Below are 24,333 nucleotides of genomic sequence, written 5' to 3'. Positions count from 1 at the left end.
TGAGGATGATGCCGGACTGAGCTTTGTTTCTTTCTGTTGTTGTGAGTCAGAAGAGACTCGACAGCAGCTAACAACTACAAACCAGTTATGGAAGGAGCCTGGTAGTGTAATGTGTTGAGCTGGGCTGCAAACCACAAGGTCGGCAGTTTGAATACACCACCTGCTTCATGGGAGAAAGATGAGGCTTTCTGCTCCCGTAAAGATTGACAGCCTCTGAAATCCTGTACAGGATCACCACGAGTTAGAAACAACTCCATGGCACCACCACCACCAGCATACTACTATGGATTGCTGGTGTGGCCCTGGAGCTTAAATGCTAGACTGCTAACCACAAGGTCAGAGGATCAAACCCACCAGCTGCTTCTCGGAAACCCTATACAGGATCGCTATGAGTTGGAACCAACTCTGTGGCACTTCACAGCAACAAACAACGTACCAATTATATACCAATTATAATTTCACATGTGTCAGACTAGAACTGTACTCCATTGGGTTTACAATGGGTGGTATTTTTTTTCAGAGATAGGTTGCCAGGCTTTTTTCTCAAGATGCCTCTGGTTGGACTTGAACCACCAACCTCTTGGTTAGGAGCTGAGTGTGCTAACCCAGTCTTAGTTCTTTACTACTGCTGTAACCGAAATGCCACAAGTAATGGCTTTCAGAAACAGACTTATTTAATCTCACAGTCCAGGAGACTACGAGCCCATTTTTAGGGCATGAGTTTCTCTCTCTAGGGACAGATCATTGTTTCTCTCAGCTTCTGTGGTTCCTCAGTTCCTTGGTGGTCTTCCGGCGGCATCTATTTCTCTCCTATATGTTTACTTTGTGACTAATCTGCTCAGAAGTGATGAAGTTTAAGACACACTAGGTTGGCCCAGAATGGGGCAGTGTTTCGTTCCGCTGTGCATAAGGTCGCTATGAGTTGGTACCTACTTGATGGCACCTAACAACAACAACAACAACAACAAACACTGATGTTGGGGTCTTGGTGTGGGCTGTGGGCTAATGTGTCAAACTGCAAAGTCGTTTGAGCTATAAGATTAGTGGTTTCCGTGGTTCAAGCTCACCAGCTGCTCCTTGGAAACCCTATACAGCATCACTATGAGTTGGAATAGATTCAATAGCTCATAACAACACCAACTACACTGATGTTGCCTCACAAACATAACAAAAGAAATTCCCAAAGGGATTTTAGTCCAAAAGGTACACGGGTGAGGATTCTAACATAGATTTGGGGGGACACAATTAATTCCATAACAACCCTTTGCCCATTTGCACAACCTATAGCTAGATCTATGTAACACATTTACATCTCTGACATCCAGGCCAGGGTATTTATTAGAACGGCATTTCAGAGATACTGGTCCCCATTGCAGAAAATGGCACATTCCCTCAGCTGCTAGGGTCCAAACCCTAGAGACCATCTTTGCCTCCTCTCCTACCTTCTCATCTCTCAGTAAGTCGTACACCTTCACCTTCACATTGTATCCCAGTGGGACCATCTCTCTCCACTTTCCCACCATCACCTCTTGCCTTCCAGACTGGACCCAATAGACAATTTGCCGGCAGCCAGAGTGATCTTCCTGAGCTATTAAGACAATAATGGAAAACACTCCTACACCAGTAAAGGGCCAAGTATTTTTCTGAGTGCTTTCCACGTGTGTAGTCATTCAATCCTCACAACACCCTAGGATGTCAGGACTGTTAGCCTCATTCTGCAAGGCAGGAAGGAGAAAGGGGAAGAGCTGGTGGAGAGACGCTGTGTATGCTTTCCTCAAGTCACAGCCTGGGGACCCTGGCTTCCTCTACCAAGGGACAGTCCCCCTCCCCGCCCCAGGACTGCCCGCTTGCCAGAACCTTCCCATCGCAAAACCCTGCCCAAACTCCAGTCCAACTTGCAAAGGACCTCCTGGGCTCGGAAAGTCAGGCCCTGTGCCCCCTTCCCCGAGACAGCCTGCCCAGGCCTTGCCCAGTCGGCTGAAGCCATTTCCCCAAAGTCCCATCTAGTCCCCGCGCACGCCTGCCTCGTTCCACTCCCTCGCCTAGCCTGCTGAAGACCAGCCGCAAACCCACCCACTTAAGTCCCATCCAATCCATGCCCACACCCCATCCCTGCCACGGTCAGTCCAGGCTTGTGGAGCATCTGCCACCGCCCCAATCTCCCGGAATCCCATTCATCCAGTCCCCAGAAGCGGCCCTAACCCACTTAACGGTCCCGCTCTGCTCCGCCCCGGTCCCGCCCACCCCCGTCTGTCTCCACTAGCCCCGCCCTGGTCCACCCGGGTCCCGCCCAAGCCCCGCCAGCCGCGAGATCACGTGGACGCACGACCCGGAGGCGGAATCGCCGGCACGGTGTAGACCCGGCAGCTCCGGGAGCCTCGCTCGTCTTTACTGCGGGAGAAGTACGCTGTACCACTGCGCCCCTGCGCCCCGCGCTCGGGCCATGCACATCCCGCGCGTCCGCGCCGCGCTCCTCGCGCTCCTGGCCGCATTGCTGCCCGCGCTCCCCCGGGCCCTTGCGGAGGCCCAGCTCCTGATACGCGTGGACGCGGCCCGCGCGCTGCGGCCCCTGCGGCCTTTCTGGAGGAGCACGGGCTTCTGGTGAGCTCACACGGGGAAACTGAGATCGGAGCGGTCCACCCTCCCCATTTTCCCGCCTTGCACTCTGTGGAAACCGGGGCCCCAGTCCCCGGGACTCCTGGGCCCCCAGCACACAGTCAGTCTTCCAAAACTCGGTGCCCAAGAATGAGCTGGCCTCCCTGGAACCGTTGTGGGTCCATCCTGAGTGTTACAGTAGGGGTTTCTTGCCTATCTGCCACACTTGGGGTGGGGAGGGGTGCGCTATTTGGGATGGGGAGTCTCATACCTGAAAAGTTCTCCCCTAGTGGAGGCTTAAAGCCAGGTCCTGAGTTTGCCTGGGGTAGGGGGCTTCCAGGAGAGCCCAGTGATCACTAAAGGCAACCCATGATGAAGACCCACACAAGGGCCCATGCAGCCCAGGGGTGAATGGGAGTGTGGTGTAGGGCCCCCTCATCAACTGTAGGGTTAAGGGGGTCCCCTCTGAGACCTGTTCTTTTTTTTTTAATGTCTTATTGTGAATTATGTGATAGTTTACATGGGAGAACATTAGTTTTACATTCATCCATTGCCATGGTTACAATCCCCTCCAAGCATCATCAACCAACCAAAGGGTATACCCCACAAGCCTGCCCCTCTGTCTCAGCACACAGCCCCTCCCCTCTTCTGGGTCTAGAGTCCCATCGTCCCATGGTCTCTGCCTCCATCTCTGGTGTCACTGCTTCTCTGGGTAGGGTCCCGCTCTCTGCTCTTCTCCCTCCCCCATAGACAAACAGGATGTGAAACATGCGTAGTACAAATGTCATTTTATTACCTCCAGACACAGTAAAAGTCATTTAGTAAAAACCCACTGGGTCCGGCTGCTGGAGCCAGGTCCTGAGGAGGCACCGAGCGCTGGATTTGTAGGCACCAGATGTTAAGAGACTTGAGGCTCTGTGGGATAAGCACTCTACTGTAATCAGTAGTTTGGCAGTTCAAATCTACCAGCTGCCTTTCTGGAGAAAGATGAGTCATAGAAATTTATAGCCTCAGAAACCTTATACACGGTCACAGTGAGTCAGAATCAACTCATGTCGGGGTGAGGTGGATGTATAGTGGAGGGCTGTTCCTGTCACCCCCACTCTATCAGGGCCCAGAGACTCAGGACTAACACAACCACTACCCTTGTTTCTGTCCCCAGCCCCCCTCTGCCGCATGACCAGGCTGACCAGTACGACCTCAGCTGGGACCAGCAACTCAACCTGGCCTATGTGGGTGCTGTCCCTCATGGGGGCATTGAACAAGTTCGGACCCACTGGCTGCTGGACCTCGTCACAGCCAGGTGGGTGACAGGGTGTGGGGAGCAGCTGGCAAGAATCCCCGCTTGACAGAGATGAAAACCAAGGTTGAGGGAAGAGGTGGGACCCGCTGGTATTCTGCCCTGGAAGTGAAGTGGGAGAGGAAGTGCAGTGCAGTAGGGGCACAGGGTCAATGCCTCCACCAGAACTTCTCCTGACCTCTCCATTTCCTGTCAGGGGGGCGTGTGAGGTCCCTGGGTGCCCTCGAGGCTAGTGGGCAGTACCTGGACCCTGTACAGTAGTCCCCTTGGCCTCCCGTGAGGGACTCAGGATCACACTGGTCCTCTGCTGTAGTTTGCTCTGTACTTGGACATGTTTGCACCCATGTGTCCTTCATGAGTGTATCCCTGGTCTAGGTTACGTCAGGGCGCTGTACCCGAGGGCTTGGCTAAGGCATGCGCTGATTGGTTCCAGGTATTTTAGCCCTGATGTTACCCAGAGGAGCAGCTGGGCCTGCAGCACCAGGTGGAAGAAACATTTGCTGGTGTGGGGAGGTTCTCAGAGATACAGATTCCCTGACACCCTGGACCCAAGTCCCCCGTTTTTACCCAAGACAGGGGCAGGGGCTGGGGCAGGCTGACATAGTGGGGTTTCCCGACAGCAACTTGGAGGCTGTGTGATTTGTGGGGTCATGTGCAAAACAAGGAGCCCTGGGTTGGTGCAAGTGCATTAACCCACACACTTGCTGCAAACCACAAGGGTGGAGACCACCTAGAGTACCTCCGAAGAAAGGTCTGGCGATCTGCTTCTAACACACCAGCCACTGAACACCTGACTTGGGCAGCATGGGGTCACCATGAGTCGGTACTGACTTGATAGTACTTGGTTTTGTTGGTGCAAAATGACTCCGACTTTGAAGACTGTGGTGGGGTGGCTGTTCCGCCTGGGGGGATCCCTGGGGGACTACATTGGTGTCCTGGGATTAGGGCCCAGGTCAGCAGCAAAGGTAGCCTTTGTGTGGAAGACAAGTGATTCTTGAGTCCTGTGTGTGTGTGTGTCTCTGTTCCCATTTTCAATCAGAGCCCCGTGGTTTCGCCAGGGCAGATATGGCATGTGGCCATCGTTTGCGGATGTCTGCAGAGAGCTCCCAGGTGGGAATGGTGATGGCTGGTAGGTGCTGACCCAGCTAGAGGACTGAGTCGGCAGCCGTCAGCTCCTGATGACAGGCTCGAGCCACCTGCACAGCTCTGTACACACTGTGGAATAGCTGCTCCTCTTCAGCTGTGTCCGCCTCGTTCTCCCCGAGGAAGCCACCTTGCCTCAGCATGGCCCTCACCGAGCGGCTGCAGCCCGCAAGGAGCATGGCAATGCCCAGGACTTTGTAGTCCTGGTGTAGGCCCTGCAGCGTGGCCAGTCCAGCCATGTCCAAGAAAAGCAGTGGGGCACAGTCAATGACCACTGTGTGGAAGCTGGCCTCTGGGGACATCAGTGCTGATGTGGTGCCCTCTGGGTTTGGGTGCTTGCGGCCGCTGGCCCTCCCGTCCGGCCCTCGCTTCCTGGCAGCTTCACGCCCTGCGTCCAGTCCTGTGAGGCTATAGAGTGACCGCAGGAAGATGTCCTTGTTGGCATAGTAGAGTGGCCCCGTGAAGCGGAAAATGCGCACGCCTGGCTCAGGGACCAGGCCCTCGAACTCGGTGACATCCTCGTACAAAGCAGAACGGGGGATGCGTGCGAGCAGGGCTGTATGTGGGCGCTGTGTGCGGCCGGCCAAGCTGAGCAGCGAAATGAACATACCCACCAGCAGTCCCGCCTCAATGCTGACCAGCACGCAGGTGATCGCAGTGGCCACCCAGACCAGTGCGTCGGCCGGGCTGAGCCGCCACAGCTGCGGAAGGTCTCCCACCTTGCGTAGGGCCCCCCGCAGGCTGACGATGATGATGCATGCCAGGACACATCTCTGCAGGTCCCGAAAGAGCGGCGCCAGGGCCACTAGCACCAGCAGCACCACGGCAGCGCTGACCACGCTGGACACCTGCGTGCGGCAACCTGTGGCCGTCTTCACCAGACTTTTGCTCAGGGCGGCGCTGGTGACAAAGCAGTGGAAGAAGGCGGGCACCACGTTGCAGAAGCCCACAGCCAGGAGCTCCTGGTTGGCACGGACGGAGTAGCCGTGGTTCCGGGCAAACATCTCTGCCAGCGAGACAGAGAAGGCAGAACCCATGAGGGCCAGGGGGACAGCGTCCAGTGCTACTCGCCACATCAGTTCTGGGTCAGGCACCTGTGGGGCCAGGAAGCCAGTAGGGATGTCGCCGGCCACGCTGGAGCCAAACCGTTGGTAAAATTGCCCAAAGTGGGAGGCGAGTGTGGCTGCCACGATGACCACCAGCTCCATGGGCAGTGGCACCTTCAGGCGGTGCCGGTAGCGGTCCGAGAGCTCCTTGGTAACCAGCAGCAGGAGCAGGCACACGGCGCTGGTGACCACATCACACACGTTGGACTGGCCCAAGTTTTGTAGCAGACTCAGCCATGTGCTTAACACCATCCCGGGACCCTGGTACCGTGGGACCCGTACGCCCAGCAGGTGCTTGACCTGTGAGGTCAGGATCGTCAGGGAGGCCCCCATGGCAAAGCCATCGAGCAGTGGTGGTGAGAGGTAGGTGGACAGGAAGCCCAGCCGGAGGACACCCAGGAGGACCTGTGAACAGAACGCAGGGAGGGTGGCCCCAAGTGGGGGTTAGCTACACCATTCCTGATGCATTAGTGTCCCCCCCTCCACCGTGGGACACGACAGCGCGCTTCACCCACATGCCCTGCACTTGAGTGCCCAGCGAGCCCATCGTATGTGTGTGCAGGACAGACGTAGACCACCATGGGAGCCCCTGCTCCCACTTCCCTGCACGAGGACCACTTTTGTTTCAGAAACAAAGCCTCTGGATTCTGAGGATTTGATCCCCTGCTACTGTTGAGTCGATTGTGACTCGTACCAATCCTGTGGAATGGCCCCGTAGGGCTTCCAAAGGTGTCATCTCTAAGGAATGGCCCATCGGTTTCCCTCTTGGCAGCTGATGGGTTTGAACTCTCGGCCTTTTGGTTTGCAGCCAAACATTTAAGCACTGTGCTACCAGGGCTCCCTGGGAGTAGATGGCAGCCCTCTCTAATCCCCTGACCCCCAGGGCCACTCCCCTGGGGTAAGTTTTCTCCTTGCTTGGTAGGTGGGGGGCCAAGGTAGAGTTTGGAATCTGGAAGCCGCAGACCTAGGACAGGTGAGGTCTCTGGCATCGGGGGGTGGGGCACAGGAAGGACAGCGAAGCCATGTGGGCTGCATTGGTCACGTGTGTAGCTGGCAGTCACACTTTGGCCCCTGGCCCTGAGATGTCCCCACTTGTCCCCCTCTGTTCTTCCTGGTCTCTCTTTTACCTGTTTAAACATCACCTTCCTGACCATGAAGCTAGGCCCACCCACTTGGACCCACCCCAGTGCTTCCTCCTAGGCTCTGCCTTTCTGGGTAGTCTGTGAGTACCCCTGGGGTACACCCTGTCCTGCCCACACCCAGATGCCCCCTTACCTGGTAAATTCCAACCACCAGCGTGAGGGCAGTAGCGACGCGGATGGCGTAGCAGTTCCGTCCGCAGTCAGGCCCAAGTGCCAGCCCAGTGGCTGAGACATTGAGGATGCTATCATTGGCCCCTGGCCGCAGGCCATCCTGAGCGGGGTCTAAGCCGGCCAGCTGGAGCTCACGGTCCACCACCTGACCCACCATGAGGCAGAGCAGGCTGAAGATGCCCACGGACACATGGCGGGAGGTGCCCAGGAGGAAGTAGATGAGGTTGGCGAAGAAGGAGGTATAGAGGCTGTATATGGGCTGCAACCCTGACAGGAGCGAGTAGGCGATGGCCTGAGGTACCAGGATGATGCCGATGACCAGTCCGGACATGACGTCCCCTGCCAGGTACTCCTGCAGGCTGTACTGAGGCAGCCAGCGCACAGCGGGCACCAGGTCCTGCACCAGCTCCCAGGCCTGCTGTCTACGACACGTGCAGTTCCGCCGCAGCCGGCCCTTCAACGTTTCACGCAGGCTCTGGGGGGCTGGGGGCTGCCGGCGGACTAGCGCCTGCCCCCTGTCCTGATGTGCACACTCGGGACATGTCTCCATCTGTGGTGCCAGGCCCCCGGGGCCAACCTGTAGTGGAGAAGTGGTCAGCATGGACCCCCGGCCAAGGAAGGCAAGCTCAAAAATGACTCATGAATCCCAGGGTGGATGGTGGAGGTTGCCCTGTTTCCAGAAACTGGGAGGACTGGGTGGGGGCACTGGATGCTGGTTCCCCTCTCATGTCAACACGGGGGGCCAGACCTGCAGTCCAGTACAAGTGACACAGTGTGGCCGTCCACCTGCCCAGCAAGGACAGTGTCTCACCTGCCAGGCACTTAGCAGAGATACCCCTCCACTTAGTGCCAATGCAGATGACTTCCCACCTTCTTAGCGTCCACCTCACACCCAGCCTGGACAGTGACCCTCCCATTTCAGTGCCCAACATGGATGACACCCCATCCACCCAGTGGCCAGTGTGCAGGATGCCCCATTTCTTTGGTGCCTAAGTGGAGAGCATCTATTCACCCACTGCCCAGTGCAGGTGGCATCCCCCCACTTGGAACCCAGTGTAGACGACTCTCTACCTACTTGGTACCCAGTGTGGATGATGTCAGATCCCCCTCCAATATTCTGTTTTCGGGGCAAACTGATGTGACAAGAGTCTACAGGCCTTAGTGTATACTGAGCAGCTAAGGGCAGCCCCAGATGATGCTCTGCCTAGCCTCGGCCCCCTGCCCAGTCAACACGGCAGCGCCTGCCTGAATTGTCACCTCCCGTGAGTGAGAGAGTATTCAAGAGCAAAGATGTCACTTTGAGGACTAATGTATGCCTGACCCAAGCCATGGTATTTTCAATTGCTTCATATGCATGCTTTTGAGTTGTGTTGGAGGAGAGTATCGAAAGTGCCATGGGCTGCCAAAAGAACCAATAGATCCGCGTTGGAAGAAATGCAGCCAGAGTGCTCCTTGGAGGCCAGGATGGCCAAACTTCGTCTCTCATACTTGGGACATATTGTTAGGAGGGACCAATCACTGGAGAAGGACATCATGTTTAGTAAAGTGGAGGGTCGAAGAAAAAGAGGAAGACCCCCAATGAGATGGATTGGCCAAGTGGCAGCATTGATGGACTCAAGCATGGCAACAGTAGTGAGGTTGGCCCAGGATCGGGCAGTGTTTCGTTCTGCTGTGCATGAGGTCGCTATGTGTCGGTACCGACTTGATGGCACCTAACAATAACAACATATGTATGTGAAAGTTGGACAATGAATAATGAAGACCGTAGAAGAATTGATGCATCTGAGTTAGGGTACTGGAGAAGAATAGTAAAGGTACCATGGAGTGCCAGAAGCACAGCCAGGAAGGTGAAACCATCTTACATATTTTGGTCATGTCAGGAGGTACCGGCTCCTGGTGAAGGACATCATACTTGGTTGAGGGTAAATGAAGAAAAAAACCCTCTAGGCCATGTGTTGACACATAGCGGCAACAAGGAGCTGAAACAATTGTGAGGTTAATGCAGAGCAGACTCCTGTCATTGTGTTGTGCACAGGGTGGCTGTGAGTCACAGCTGACTGAACCACAGCATGCAAGGGAGGGAGAGGTGGTGGTGCAGTGGTTAAGTGCTTGCCTGCGAACTAAAAGGCTGTCAGTTTGAATCCACCAGCCAACTGGCAAGAGGACTAGGAGGCTGGCAGCTTCTGTAAAGATTTATAGCCTTAGGAAACCCTATGGGGGCATGTCTACTGTGTCCTGTGGGGTCACTGTGAGTTGGAACTGCCTCGACAGTCACAGGTACCGGTTTCTGTGTGAGAGAGAACGTACTTGGCTGTTACCATCCGAAAGCGTCCCATAGATAAGACCTGTGATCAGACCTCAGCTCCCTACTGCTCGCCTGGTCAGCTCTCCAGCTTGGTGACAACCTGAAGGCCACCCGGGATCCATCCACACTGCCTCCCTCCACCTCTGTCTCTGCAGACCCTGGTGCTGGGGTGGGGATGCGGTGTGTGGTTCAGAAGGAGAAAGTCTGATGGCCTTAAATCCATGTCTGGGGACAGGACAGTTGGACAACAGAGTGTGCCAGCCACCGCGGTCCTTGGGCAGGATTCCTAGCACATGCCTGAGGAGGAGTGACCACTGCCTGGGTCAGCTTGGAAGGGAGGTAGCGTCCCTGGTGACCTTTCCCCAAGGACGCACCTTGGGTCTTTGAAGACTGGTAACCTTGAGGAGCCTGCCCGTAATGGTACAAGCCACTTGTTGAATGCTGTCTGCCAACGGTGGTTCTGGCCACCCCGTGCCAGAGAAAGTCTTCTGACCTTGCCCTAGCTCCAGAGAGCAGATTGCTGCTGACGTCATGTCGGGGGATACTCACAGATCCAAACCACAACGGTCAGTGCACAGGCGGCCAGCTTTGTTTGCGTAGTTCGCAGTGGCTTAGCCTGGAACAACCCTAAACTTTCGTGGTGACAGGAGTGCCCAGAACTCAGACACCAGCATTGAGTCACATGTGTGCCAGACCAGGATACGAAGTCTCAGCCACCTTCTCTGGGAATGGAGGCCGGGTGGGCAGTGGGGTGTTTTCGAAGGGGTATTTTATAAAAGATGTTTGTCCTTTCTCCAGAAAATTGTCCCAAAGATCTCCCCCATTTGGAGGAGTCTTGGTGTAATGCTGTAGGATAAGCACTGGACTGCTAACCTCAAGGTCAGCAGTTCAAACCCACCAGCTGCTCCTCAGAAACCCTATGCAGGGTTGCTATGAGTTGAAACCGACTTGACAGCAAACACTTTGAAGTTTACCCTGAGCCCCTGGGAACTGGGCTGTATGGAATGAGGAGCAGGTACCACCTAGGGGCTCCTGATGATGCATTGGGGGTTAAGCATTGATTGCTCACCACAAGGTTTGTGGTTCAGCTTCACCGGCCACTCTGTGGGGGGAAGATAAGGCAGTCTATTCTTGTAAAGATTCACAGCTTTGGAAACCCTATGGGGCACTTCTACAATGTCCTATAGGGTCACTGTGAGTCCGGATGGACTCCACAGCAGTGGACTCAGGTAAGTGCCTCCTGACGGTTCCCAAATACCTTCCCCTAAGAAACCCCAGAATTGGGAATGTTTTCCATCCACAATGCCCTGGCCAAATCATTCCCAACCTCGCTGTCTGCCTCTCCTTTAGCCCAGGGAGCTGGCCTCAGCCAGGCAGAGTGACCCCAGCAGGGCTTTCCGATGGATCTTACCTGTGAGGGAGCTGCTGGAAGGCTGGGTGGGCGGCAGGACAGTGGGTGCCCAGCCCTGCTGTGCACCTGAGGCTGTGCCGGCCAGCCTGACCCCTGGGACTTTGGGGCAGCCAGACAGTGCCGCTCACTCTGACTCCTTGGCTGCGCTGAGCTTGCTGTTAAATTATTTACTCCCCAAATTGCTGAGTCACATGCTTGCCCAGACTGGGTGCTAATTGTGTGAGTTGTAATCAGAGATTCACGGTAATTACAGTGTGCTTGCTTCTGATAAACCTGCAGGCTGCCAGGCACAGGCTCCATGACTGTGGGCATGCAGACTGGGACAGGCAGGTGGACAGTGAGTGGGCCATACAGGATTCTTGGATCTTTTGGCTCCTTATGAGGAGGAGGCAGAAGGTGCCCCAGCCAAGCCAGTCCCAGGCTGAAGACAGCTAGCCCGTGCTTGCGCCTATCAGCTCTGGAGCCAAGTGGAGTAGCCCTATCTCCCCTGCGCCCCCCGCAGACTCTGGAGAGTGGACAGGGCAGGACTCTAGGGCTGATCTCTCTTGTGGCCCCATTCTAGTCCAGAGGGAGAGGGCAGGAGTGTCCTGGAGCCGGACCTCTGTTCTGGAATAAAGAGCAGAAGAGAAGCTGCTCATCAGAAAGTGTGTATGTCCACGTGCCCTGGATCCGACTGGTCCCCCTGCCACATCTCCAGAGAATTACCAACCATGTGTGCCTTTCCTACTGTGTGTGTGTAAGGGAGACCTAGGCCCCTGGGGTCTGTGCCCTGCAGCCCCACTAACGGCCTGCTGTCATTGGATGACCCTGGCCTTTGTGTCTCCTCTAGAGCAGGGAGGGGTGACCCGTCTGTCCTGTAGGGCTGGTGTGAGCAGAATGAACCTTTTAAATGAACCTGTGAAACCCTATACAGGGTCGCTATGGGTCGGAACTGACTTGACGGCACTTCATAACAGCAACAATGGCTTCAAGAAGCTCAGGCTAGTACGTGGCACACAGTAAATGCCGAGGGTGAGCTGGTGGAACAATTAATGTGCTGGACTGCTTACAGAGAATTGGAAGTTTCAGTCTACCCCGTGGTGCCTGGTGATCTACTTCTAGAAAAATCAGCCACGGAAACCCTGTGGAGCACAGTTCTGTGAGTCCTCTGAGGTTGTAATGAGTTGGAACTGATTTGATGGCAATAACGTTTACTGTTAAGGAACTATGGTGACAAAGTGGGTAAAACACTAAAGAATTGATGCATTTGCGCTCTGGTGTTGGGGGGAGAATATTGAAAGTACCCTGGACTGTAACAAGAACAAATCTGTTGGAAGAACTATAGTCAGAATGCTCTTTAGAAGCAGGATGATGAGATGTCATCTCTGATTTGTTGTTAGATGCCGTCAAGTTGGTTCTGACTCATAGTAATCCTATACACAACAGAACGAAACACTGCCCGATCCGGTGCCAGCCTCACAATTGTCGTTACACTTGATTTTGAGCCCATTGCTGCTGCCACTGTGCCAGTCTGTCTCACTGGGGGTCTTCCTCTTTTCCTTTGATCCTCCACCTTACCAAACATGATATCCTTTTCCAGGACTAATAATATGCCTTCTGAAAATATGTCTGAAGTAGGAGAGGTGAAATCTTGCCATCCTGGCTGTTAAGTTGCATTCAGGCTGTACTTCTTCCAACACAGATTTGTTCGTTTTTCTGGAAGTCCGTGGTACTTTCAATATTCTTTTCTAGCATCATAGTCCAAATGCATCAATTCTTCTATAGTTGTCTTTATTCATTTTCCAACCTTCACATGCATATGAGGTTGTTGAAAATACCACAGCTTGCCTCAGGTGCACCGTAGTCCTCAAAGTGACATCTTTGCTCTCGAACACTTAAAGACGTCTTGTACAGCTGATTTGCCTAATGCAGTATGGCCTTTTATTTCTTGACTGTTGCCTCCATGAGTGTTGATTAGTGGATCCAAGCAAAATGAAGTCTTTGACAATTTCAATCTTTTCTCCACTTTTATGGATGTCGTTTATTGGTCCAGTGGTGAGGAGTTTTGTTTTGTTTACATTGAAGTGCAGCTCATTCTGAAGGCTGTGGTCTTTGATCTTCATCAGTAAGTATTTTATGTCCTCTTCATTTTCAGCAAGAATGGCTGTATCGTCTGCATACCGCAGGTCATGAATGAGTCTTCCTGCAATTCTGATGCTACATCCTTATTCATATAATCCAGCTTCTCAAATTACTTGCTCAGCATACAGACTGAATAAGTGTGATGAAAGAATACAACCTTGGTGCACACCTTTCCTGATTTTAAATCATTGAGTGTACCCTTGTTTTGTTTGAATTACTGCCTCTAGGTCTGTATACAAGTTCCTCATGAGCACAATAATGTGTTCAGGAATACTCATTCTTTTCAATGTCATCCGTCCATAGCTTGTCATGATTCACACGATCAAAATCCTTTGTGTAGTCAGTAAAGCACAAGTAAACATCTTTCTGGTATTCTCTGCATTCAGCTTAGATCCATCTGATGTCAGCAATGATATCTCTTGTTTCATTTCCTTATTTGAATCTGGCTTGAGTCTCTGAAAGTTCTCTGTCAGTGTATGGCTGCAATCATGTTTGTATTGTCTTTAGCAAAGTTTTACTTGCATATGATGTTACTGATATTGTCTGATGATTTCCACATTCTGTTGCGTTACTTCTCTTTGGAATGGGCACAAATATGGATCTTTTCCAATCAGTTGGCCTTGTAATTGTCTCCCAAATTTCTTGTCGTGAGTGCATCCAGTGCTACATCAGTGTGTTGAAAGATTTCAATTTGTATTCCATCAATTCTCAGAGCCTTGTTCTTTGCCAATGCCTTCAGTGCACCTTGGACTTCTTCCTTGATAGATTACCTCTTGAAAGGTTGACTACTGACCATTTTTTTGGTACAGTGACTCAGTGTGTTGTGTCTCTCTTCTTTTGAGGCTTTCTGTATTATTCAATGTTTTGCCCATAGAATCCTTCAGTACTGCAAGTCCAGGCTTGAAAGTGCTGTTGAGCTGGCTCCAACCCATGGCTACCCTGTATTGGGTTTCCAAGGCTTTTAATCTTTGTGGGAGCTGAAAGCCTCATCTTTCTCCTGGAATAAGTCATGTTGCTGTTGTCACTAAGTGCTGTCGTCAGTTTTGACTCATAGCGACCCTGTGTCGGTTTTCCAAGGAGTGGCTGGTGAATGTGAACCACCAGTCTTTCAGTTCAAACCAACCTTGTGATGGAGTGCTTATCCTACAGTGCCACACCAGGATTAATCACTGGTCTTGCAGAATTCTCTCCTGCGAGCTCCATCATCACGGTTCTGTCACCAAAGCCATATTTTCCAACTACTGGGCCTTCCTTTTGTTTCCAGCCTTTGCATTCCAATCTTGATTGCATGTTTGATCCACTTCAGACTGAAGAAGTTGGTTTTTGTTGTTAAGTGCCGTCGAGTCGGTTCCGACTCATAGTGACCTTGCATAGGGTTTAGAATTCTTCAATTTCACCATCACTGGCTTTAGTTGTTGGCATGTAAATTTGAATAATAGTGATATTAACTGATCTTCCTTGTTGTTGTTGTGAAGTGCCATCGAGTTGGTTCCGACCCATAGCGACCCTGTACAGGGTTTCCGAAGGTGTAAATCTTTACGGGAGTAGGAAGCCTCATCTTTCTCCCGCGGAGCGGCTGGTAGTTTCGAACCGCTGACCTTAAGGTTCAGAGCCCGATTCGTAACCACTATGCTACCAGAGCTCATATATAAATATTATCCTAGCCTTGAAGTAAGAAAGACAGCATTTTACTTCAAGATAGATCTTGAAATGTTCTTTTTGATGATGAATATAACAACATTCCTATTCAGTTGTTCATTCCTGGCATAGTATACCATGTGATTGTCAGATTGAAAATGGTCGATACCAGTTCATTTCATTTCACTAATGCCTAGCATATATAGACTTCTGGTGTGGCACTGTAGGGTAAGCACTGGACTGCAAGATTAGTGGTTCAGGCTCACCAGCTGCTCCTCAGAAACCCTGTACATGGTCACTATGAGCCAGAAATGACTCAATGACATTTTACAACAACAATATCTAGGTTACTGATCTTTATGAATTCCATTTCATTTTTGACAGCTTCCTCTTTTCCTGGGTACATACTTTGCACATTCCATGTTCCTATTACTAATGAATATTTACAGCTGCTTCTCATTTTGAGTTGTGCCCCATCAGCAAAGGAAGATCAACTCTACCCTAGTTGTATTTTGATTGCCTTCTAACCTACGGGCCTCATCTTCTGGCACTTTATCTAACATAATTAGGTTGTTATATGTTGTGTTATACTATTCAACATTCTGGTGCTGACAGTGTTCCACTGCTATTAATAAGGTTTTCAGTGGTTAGACGTTCAGAAGGAGTTCTCCTTTCCTTCTTCCTTGTCCTTCTTAGTCTGGGAAAGCTGCTGAAATGTATCTGCCATGGGTGACCCTGCTGGTATTTAAGATACTCGTCCAGCATCATGCGACATGCAAGCCATCAGTGTGACAAACTGACAGATGAGTCGTGGTCTCTTTTTTGAAAACCCTTGTGTTGAGGATCACCTCTCATACTTTGGACATGTTGTCAGGAGGGACCAGTCCTTGGAGAAGGACATTATGCTTGGTGAAGTAGAGGGTTAACAAAAAAAGAGGAAGCCCCCCAATGAGATGGATTGGCACAGTGGCAGCAGCAATGGGCTCAAGTTGTAACAATGATTGTGAGGATGGCGTAGGACCAGGCCGTGTTTTGTTGTGTTGTGTACAGGGTTGCAGTGAGTCAGAGCCAACTCGGTGGCACCTAATCAAATGGTTGGTGGTTCAAACCCAGCATGTGCACCTAGGGAAAAAAGATGAGGCAATTTGCTTCCGTAAAGGTTTACAGCCTCTGAAAGTCTCTGGGGGCAGCTGTCTGGTCAGCTCGATCTAAGTGGACTGGACTGGACGGCAGACGGTTTGCTTTGGGTTTGCTTTACTGCTGAGGGTGAGGTGCTCTTTTGAAATGCATTCTTCAAAACTTTTTTAAAATGAGGAAATGGCATTAAAGTTTATGTTACTGGGTTCTTGAGGGCTAAGGGGGTGTCACTGTTAAGTGCAGGCAAGTCAGTTCTGACTCATAGCTACCCTGCATAGGGTTTCCAAGGAGCAGCTGGACCTTGTGGTTCAGTCCCGGGCTGATCCTACAGCACCAACCTGCATAGAGTATAAAAAGTGAAAGGTCCCAGGGGCCTTGTCTAGTCCCAAGAGAGGATGAGGCTACATAGCGCCTGCTGTCCTTTGGGGGCTTGGACACCTAGGACAGCCACAGCTCTGGATTTTTACATCCCCTTGGGGGCATGAGAGACCCTTAAGGGAGACATAAAATCCTAGCTGAGGGGCCTATGGGACTCCATTTTCCTGCAACAGGGGACACCTCCCATCTTGGCCCTGCACTGCCTGCAAACCCCAAGGATCTCTCCCTCCTCCAAGTCGGGAGATCTGGGGGCCTATTCCCCTCCTGCCTCCCCCTCCTCCTGGTGGGTGGAGCCATTTGCAGGAGAACAGCTATGGTTTTGGAAGCTGCTTGTTTGCCAGTGGGAGAGGGTAGGTGAGTCACCCAGTTAGGGAGCAGATAAGGGGCATTATGGGGGGAGAGGAGGGGAGGAGCTGATCTCACCTCTGGACAGCTGCTGAGGGACCATACAATGCTTATCTGTTCCTCACAGCTATTTCCTGAAGGACTTTACTTAAAGCCACTGTTTAACATTTGAGTGCATTTATTTGGAAAGGAAACATTGTCCCTACCATAAGAAAAAAGAAGCCCCACCCATTTCAGCTTCTGGGCTCTGAAGGCCAGATCCCAGTTGCTCCCGAATGGCCGTGGGTGGAGTCTGGGATTCCAGAAGAGAAGACAGAAGTTCCCAGAAGCCCTGGAGCCTGTGGGGCTGGATCTGGGGCCCAGACTGACATCCCTTCCTGGGCCTGGGCTGCAGATTCTCCCAAGCAGTGGGTGTTTGTCTGCGGGGGTTTTTGATGAGTGCACGTGTAGAGCCAGCTTCCTTCCCCTCGTCCCATGCACTCCCTCTAGCAGCACGGCCCTGCACCCCCCCTTCTGCCCCCATCCCTGGGCACTTGCTGCTCACATCCTTTCAGCAAATGCATTCCCCGGGCCCCGCTCCGCCCCGCTGAGGTTGCTTGCCCACCACTCACCCAGCCGGCGCCCAGCGGTGGTGGGCTTGGTCTTGGCGGCGCACGCGCCTGAGCGGGCTAGCACAGGGCTGGTGGAAATGGTGAAAGAGCCTGTTGTGTGGCCAGGGGTGGAAAGGCTGGGGGTGGGGGTGGGGTGCGGGTGGGGGTGGGGTTGCTCACCACCCCTCACGGGGTCAGCCCTCCTCTTCCTCCACCTCTCTCTGGGTCTGGTCTCTAATCTCCCCAGGACCTGGTTAGTGGGGAGCGGAACAAGATGGAAACGGGTCCCTGGGGACATCCCTGGCTGCCGGGGCATGGATGGGCTATTGGACGCTCAGGTCCACCTGAGTACTGTTGGCCCTCAGGCGTCCTCCGGTGATGGTCCCTCACGGACTGAGGTTATCTTCCGGGGCTAGAGAAAGCGCCACCCTCCCGCCAGGCCTTGGTCCCCTGGACTTTGGAACCCTTCCACCGGCGGCGTATTTAATGTTTATCCAAATGCTAGTTAAGTTTTATTTCTTTGCTACCGGCTGAGACCTTTGGCTGGAAGAGGGAGGGCGTGTGGGGAGGCAGCTGGCACTCACCCCTTGATGGCTGGACCTGGCTTCCCAGGGAGGTGTTGAATGATACCCTCAGGATCAGACAGTGAGGAATGGAGGAGACCTGCTCCCTCCTGCTTTCACATACAGACGTCTAGGTGTGTCCTCAAGGGGAACGCTCAAATTCCCACCAAAATACCCATGATCTTCACCAAGCCTCACGCCTCTCCCCAAGCTTAGCTCTTGGCCCTCCTCTCTCCTCCTACCTCCACCCTCACACCTTGAGGGATGAAGCATAGTCCTCAGTCCCCAGGCCTCTGAGCACCAAGTTTCTGCCTTTACCAAGCAAGGAAACAGGCCACTTCCATATTGGAATGTCCAACTCCATGTGGCCAGAGCCTAGTCCCAATCTTACTCTAAGCATCTCCTTACTGCCTTGACCTTCTGCACCCATCCACCCACCTGCTCAAGCCCATACCTTTAGGAGTGCTAGATTTCTCTCACTCTCATGTCCTTCCACCTCCTAAACCCACTGACTCCAGTTCTTCTCACTGTCTCTGGGGCCACTGTCCCCTAGTGACCATGGATCCTGCTGTATTTCTACTCCAACACTGAGGGCTCCTTACAGAACGTTATGATGCTGCTCGGGTCAGAGCCTGTTTTGCCCAGAGTTAAAGTCCTGCCCTCACCATGGCCACAAGGTCCCATGTGACTTCCTCTCAGAGGACTGACCCTGTCCTCTTCCCCCAGGTCCACGGGCTGCCTTTCTAGGGCTTGATTACTATAAGCCCATCCTTACCTCTGGGCCTTTGTACATGCTGTCTCGTCTCTCTCCCCCAGACATCCTCATGGCTGACTTATCCCATCTTTCAGCAAGTCTTAGATGTCATGTCCTTGTAGTGGCCTAACACCCTGACCCTCTGCCCACCTTTGCTCCCTGTCATACTCGCTTTCAGGCTTGTCTGATGCCTTCTTGTAGATTCACATGGTGGTTGGATGACATCTGTCTGCCCTAAAAAATGTGAACCCTGTGTAAACTGGGACCAGACCCATCCTGGTCTCTGCTGGGGCTCCTCCTGTGCAGGGTACGTGCAGGCTGGTTGTTCCCCTCTCCTCCCTTTCCTGTGGGGCCAAACCTGGGTTCCTAGCTTCTGGGAGGTAGGGTAAAAGCAGTGGGTAGAGTTCATTGTTCATTCCCCAGCCCCCACTCCTGTGTCTTCCTGAAGCCTTGTTCCTCCACTTTCCTGCTCTGTTCTACCTTTCCCTCCGAATCTGCCTGCCCTGGCCCACCCATGAGCCCCCAGACTGTTTTGAGTCCATATCTCTAAAAGGAGCTCTGGTAGTGTAGTGGTTATGAATCGGGCTGCGAACTGCAAGGTCAGCAGTTCGAAACTACCAGCTGTCCCGTGGGAGAAAGGTGAGGCTTTCTGCTCCTGTAAAGATTTACAGCCTCAGAAACCCTGTGTAGGGTTGCTATGGGTCAGAACGGACTCCACGGCACATAACAATAACAACAACTTCATATCTCTTATCTCCTGAAAACTTGCTGGTGACTCTATAGACAGATAATCCAGTTCACACTAGAATGTGAGTGACTGCTAGGTGTCCATAGTCGGTGTTGTCAAAGAGGAGGGAATCCTTGGTGCAGGTGCAGCCTGGGAAAACCACTGAGTATACTTTTACAGGGGGATGCCTGGGTGGGGTCTGAGCTACAACTTCACCAACCTGGATGGGTACTTGGATCTTCTCAAGGAGAACCAGCTTCTCCCAGGTGAGTGGCCCAGGACTTTGCCTCTTACTCAATCTGACGCTCTCCATGGACCTGCCCCCCCCTACCTTACCCCCCCCCATTGGTTCCTTGCACTGGCCCAGGAAGGCGGAAATGGAATGTGGAGAGAGGGGGACCAGAGGTGCTGTGTGGGTGAAGTGGGGGTGGGTGGGTGGGTTACCTGTAATTGTGCTGCAGGCTTTGAACTGATGGGCAGCCCATCTGGACGCTTCACTGACTTTGAGGACAAGCAGCAGGTGTTCGAGTGGAAGAACCTTATCTCACTTCTGGCCAGGCGATACATCGGTGGGCAGGCAGGCGAAGCCGTGATGGGCTGTATCCTCCACTACACCGACATAGTTTCAACCCCTCCCTCCCCGTCATCTTGTCTTTTGTTCATGGATTTGCAAATGGGGTGGGGCACCCTCATATCAGATAGCCCTTCAGGCCCAGATCCTTACCCATGGGCACCTCTCCCTGGGAGCCCCCCTATAGGCCCAGCACACTTCCGTTCCAGGGGTGGGGCCTCAGCTGGGCCAGCCCCCCCATAGCTGTGTGTGAGACCCATGGGACACCTTCGCAGGTAGATATGGACTAGAGCACGTTTCCAAGTGGAACTTTGAGACGTGGAACGAGCCAGACCACCATGACTTTGACAACGTGACCATGACCACTCAAGGTAGGCAGTGCTTCCCGGGGAGGGGCTAGAGAAGGTGGCCCAGGCACCAGGTGAGGGAGCGGGGGCAGTTAGAGAGGGAGCAAAGTCTGGGTCACACCATTGGCCCCTTGGATGTGGACACGTGGTTTGGCTTTCCCAGGATTCCTGAACTACTACGACGCCTGCTCTGAGGGTCTTCGAGAGGCCAGTCCAGCGCTGCTGCTGGGCGGCCCCGGTGACTCCTTTCGGCCCCCTCCCCGTTCGCCCCTGTGTTGGAGCCTCCTGGAACATTGCCACAATGGGACTAACTTCTTCACGGGCGAGGTGGGCGTGCGCCTGGACTACATTGCGCTCCACAAGAAGGTGCGGTCCGCCCTTTTGCCTGGGATCCTGTGTTAGCCCCCCCTCACTCTGCCCTCCAGCCGTGGTCACTGGAGTTGACCCTGGCGGTGCTGAGGGATGCTGAGGTGCGGCCGTCGCCCACAGGGCGCCGGGAGCTCCATCTACATCCTGGAGCAGGAGCAGGAGGCTGTACAGCTGATCCAGCGGCTCTTCCCCAAGTTCACCGACACCCCAGTCTACAATGATGAGGCTGATCCGCTGGTGGGCTGGTCCCTGCCGCAACCTTGGAGGGCCGACGTGACCTACGCCGCCATGGTGGTGAAGGTGGGCTCGGCCCTGCCCAGACGCTTCTCCCGCGCCTGCGCAATTAGGAATCCCCCTAGCGCAGCAGGGCACCTCTCAGGAGCTGCCTTTCTCCAGGGGGCGCTGATGTAGGGGAAGGTGGTCCCAATGGACATGGTTCCAGCCACCCCCAACCCCCTGACATCCGCAGGTCATCGCGCAGCACCAGAACCTGCTGGTCGCCAACACCAGTTCCGCCATCCGCTATGCGCTCCTGAGCAACGACAACGCCTTCCTGAGCTACCACCCTCACCCCTTCTCGCAGCGCACACTCACCGCACGCTTCCAGGTCAACAACACGCGCCCGCCCCACGTGCAGCTGCTGCGCAAGCCGGTGCTCACCGCCATGGGGCTGCTGGCCCTGCTCGGTGAGCCTGCGCCCTCGGTTCCGTTCCGGGGCCAGACTGGAGACATCCTGGAGTGGGCTGAGGGTCAGGTGGGGCTAGGACGAAGGCCTCCCGTGGGTGACTAGGGATAGGTGGGCAGGTCATTCAAAGGAGTAGCAGGTGGCGAGACTCTACGATGAGAGGGAAGCATGAGCTAACCCTGCTGTGGGGGTCTGCTTACAGCAGAACCATTCTTTTTCTTGAGTGCAGCCCTTCGAAGCCCCTTTGCTCCCTCCACCTCTGTGGGCCGCAGGAGTGGCCGTGTGCCCCAGACTATTTTACAAGGAGGAGGAGGTGGTGGTGGTGGTTGTGTGCCTTCGAGTCAGTTTTGACTCAGAGACTCTGTGTAGAGTTTCCAAGGCTGTAAATCTTTGCAGGAGCAGATAACGTCTCATCGTTCTTCTGTGGAGCCACTGGTAGATTCGAACTGCTGACCTTAATGCACTATGCTTTTGGGAGGAGGGGTGCAAATACTATGAAGGCAGGCCTGGAGAGGGGGAAGGATGGTGACTCCCTGACGGTGACCCTCTTGCCCCTTCCCCCACAGATGGTGAGCAGCTTTGGGCAGAGGTGTCCCAGGCCGGGGCAGTGCTGGACAGCAACCACACTGTGGGCGTCCTGGCCAGCGCCCACACCCCTCTGGGCCCCTCTGATGCCTGGCGCGCCTCAGTGCTGGTTTACGCGAGTGACGACACTCGAGCCCACCCTAACCGCAGCGCCGCCGTCACCCTGCACCTGCGTGGGGTACCCCCAGCCCCGGGTGAGCCAGGAGCAGAGGGTTGGGGTTGGGAGCAGAGAGGCAGGGCCAGTGAGCACTAGCTTACCGCTCCGCAGGCCTGGTCTACGTGACGCTCTATCTGGACAATCGGCTGTGCAGTCCCCATGGCGAATGGCAGCGCCTGGGCAGGCCCATCTTCCCCTCGGCTGAGCAGTTCCGGCACATGCGGACGACCGAGGTTCTAGGGGCAGGGGTGGGGGTCTGCCTGGGGTGGGAAAGGGTTACCCCTGTCCTGAAGTCTGGGGGAGGGACATCAGCCCTCCCTGTGAGGCCCTGAGACCTTGCCGCTGCCCCCAGGACCCTGTGGTTGAGGCCCCACGCCCCTTCCCTGCTGATGGCCACCTGACGCTGCGCCGGAAGCTGCCGCTGCCCTCTTTACTGCTGCTACACGTGTGTGCGCGCCCTGAGACACCACCGGGCCAGGCAAGTGATGGGATGGCACTTTGCCAAACCCTGCCCCCAGCCCCACCCACATCACGCCTTCTCCCAGTCATAGTGTCCTCCTTCCCAGGTGACGCGGCTCAGAGCGCTCCCGGTGACCCGCGGACAGGTGCTTCTGGTCTGGTCGGATGAGCTCGTGGGCTCCAAGTACGTGAGAGGGGTCGATGCCCCAACTTTGCCATCCTGCGCTATGCCCCTCCGCTCTGCTGGTTGTGTACCCCGTCGCCCTGCGTGCATCCCGCCTGTTCCGTGTGCACCTGTCTCTTCTCTGCCTACACCCCTTGCCGTCCATCCGACGGTCCAACGCCTCAATGTCTCACACCTGCGCACATCAGCCTATGACATCATGCCCCAGTCTGATGCCTATAGGGGCGTTTTGCAGGTAGCCTTGGGCTCAGGTTCTCTGGCCTCTGAGAATCCAGAGGCTGGGGAGGGGATACGGCAGGCCTTTAGGTACCCATCCTGACTTTGATACAGATCCCTACCCTGACATCAGCCTTGACCCCAGCCCTGGTTCTGACTCTGAGCCCCCCCAGGTGCCTGTGGACTTATGAGATCCAGTTCTCGGAGCGAGGTGAGACATTCACCCCAGTCAGCAGGAAGACATCCACCTTTAACCTCTTCGTCTTCAGCCCACGTGAGCCACTTACCCACTTCTGGGCCTGGGCCACCCCATTCCCTCAAGGGGGCTCTGGGTGGGTGGGGCCCCAGGCTCTTGCAAAGCCTTGAAGAGTGAACTTTGCAAGCTCAGGTGGGTTTAGGTAGACACACATTCAAGAACATGCTTGTGCCTTTGTTTCCCCAGACACAGCTGTTGTCTCTGGCTCCTACCGGGTTCGAGCTATGGACTACTGGACACGACCTGGCCCCTTCTCAGATCCTGTGCATTACCTGGAAAGGGGTGTTTTATGAGGGCCACCACCAGGTGACTCTGAACCTGTACTGTTGAACCTGGGGCTGATCAGGGGTGGGGATGGGCTGGACGCTTAGCTGGTCAGTCAGTCATTGGCTCTGTGTGTCCCACCCTGCCCCCTACCACTTAAAGTGCCTTTTCCCCACATTGGTGTCAGACTTTATGAGTGAACACAGAGTCATCACCGGAGGATGAAGCCAGGGCAGGTGGGACCAGGCTTGACGGCCCCCACTCAGAGCCTGCTCCCCTGCACAGTTTACACAGGTCTCACCTGCTGGCTGCCCTTGGGGACAATCCTGACGTCACGCAGCCAGGTTGGACACCCTGGTCACCACTGGGTGGAGCTGGTCCCAAGTGGACCTTGTATCCCAGTATTTCTGACCTGTCCTACCATGTGGGCAACTGAGCCATTAGAGGGGAGCATGCTACTGGGGGCTGAGGCTCTCTGCACCCTGCCACAGCAGAGGGATGGGGGCAACATCTTCACACCCTAGTGTAGACTGGTCAGTGACAGAAAAAGTTTATGGGTGGTCTCTGTCACCACCCTGGGGTCATCCTGGGCTCTCTTGGGCCCGGAAGAAACATGGCGTGCGTGGTCAAATGAAAATTATCAGAGAAGAGTGTAATGAAGATGAAGGCAAGAGTGGGGAAGTCCCAAGAGGGCATGCCGAATCTCAGATGGGGAACTGTCCACCCCCAGGCCAGAAAGGACAGGAGAGGGAGAGATTGCCTTTTGAGAAACGGAGACCTCCAGCCCAGGGATTCGATCAACATGTGGGTCCTT

At 54.2% G+C, this 24,333-nt stretch overlaps 2 protein-coding genes across 2 annotated transcripts; one reads left to right on the top strand and one right to left on the bottom strand.

Annotated features, from left to right (window-relative positions):
* Positions 1–2,443: 2,443 nt before the first annotated feature.
* Positions 2,444–23,626, top strand: IDUA (iduronidase, alpha-L-). Its single transcript, XM_006874134.1, is given in 14 exon segments — positions 2,444–2,601; positions 3,758–3,898; positions 19,607–19,692; positions 19,888–19,995; positions 20,273–20,368; positions 20,508–20,710; positions 20,834–21,013; positions 21,183–21,399; positions 21,965–22,177; positions 22,252–22,373; positions 22,493–22,618; positions 22,707–22,783; positions 23,173–23,273; positions 23,442–23,626. Coding segments are annotated over 14 exon segments (2,013 nt in total).
* Positions 5,041–18,865, bottom strand: SLC26A1 (solute carrier family 26 (anion exchanger), member 1). Its single transcript, XM_006874119.1, has 5 exons — positions 18,850–18,865; positions 17,337–17,493; positions 17,021–17,084; positions 7,420–8,034; positions 5,041–6,549 (listed from the first exon to the last, which is right to left on the bottom strand). Exons 1-5 carry the CDS (start codon positions 18,863–18,865, stop codon positions 5,041–5,043), a joined length of 2,361 nt encoding a protein of 786 aa, XP_006874181.1.
* Positions 23,627–24,333: the final 707 nt, after the last annotated feature.

This window comes from Chrysochloris asiatica, unplaced genomic scaffold, assembly GCF_000296735.1.
Source record: "Chrysochloris asiatica unplaced genomic scaffold, ChrAsi1.0 scaffold00262, whole genome shotgun sequence".
Taxonomy (NCBI): domain Eukaryota; kingdom Metazoa; phylum Chordata; class Mammalia; order Afrosoricida; family Chrysochloridae; genus Chrysochloris; species Chrysochloris asiatica.
The sequence above is the reverse complement of the archived record's forward strand: the minus strand, read 5'-3'. Positions and strand labels throughout refer to the sequence as shown.

Bases quoted from the DNA above. Each gene is read 5' to 3' on its own strand.
- SLC26A1 (XM_006874119.1), bottom strand. The intron at 8,035-17,020 runs GTGGGGCTTCTT...TCTCCACTACAG, and splicing joins GAGCCCAGAAGCTGAAATGG to GTTGGCCCCGGGGGCCTGGC. The intron at 6,550-7,419 runs GTAAGGGGGCAT...TTCTGTTCACAG, and splicing joins TGGTGGTTGGAATTTACCAG to GTCCTCCTGGGTGTCCTCCG.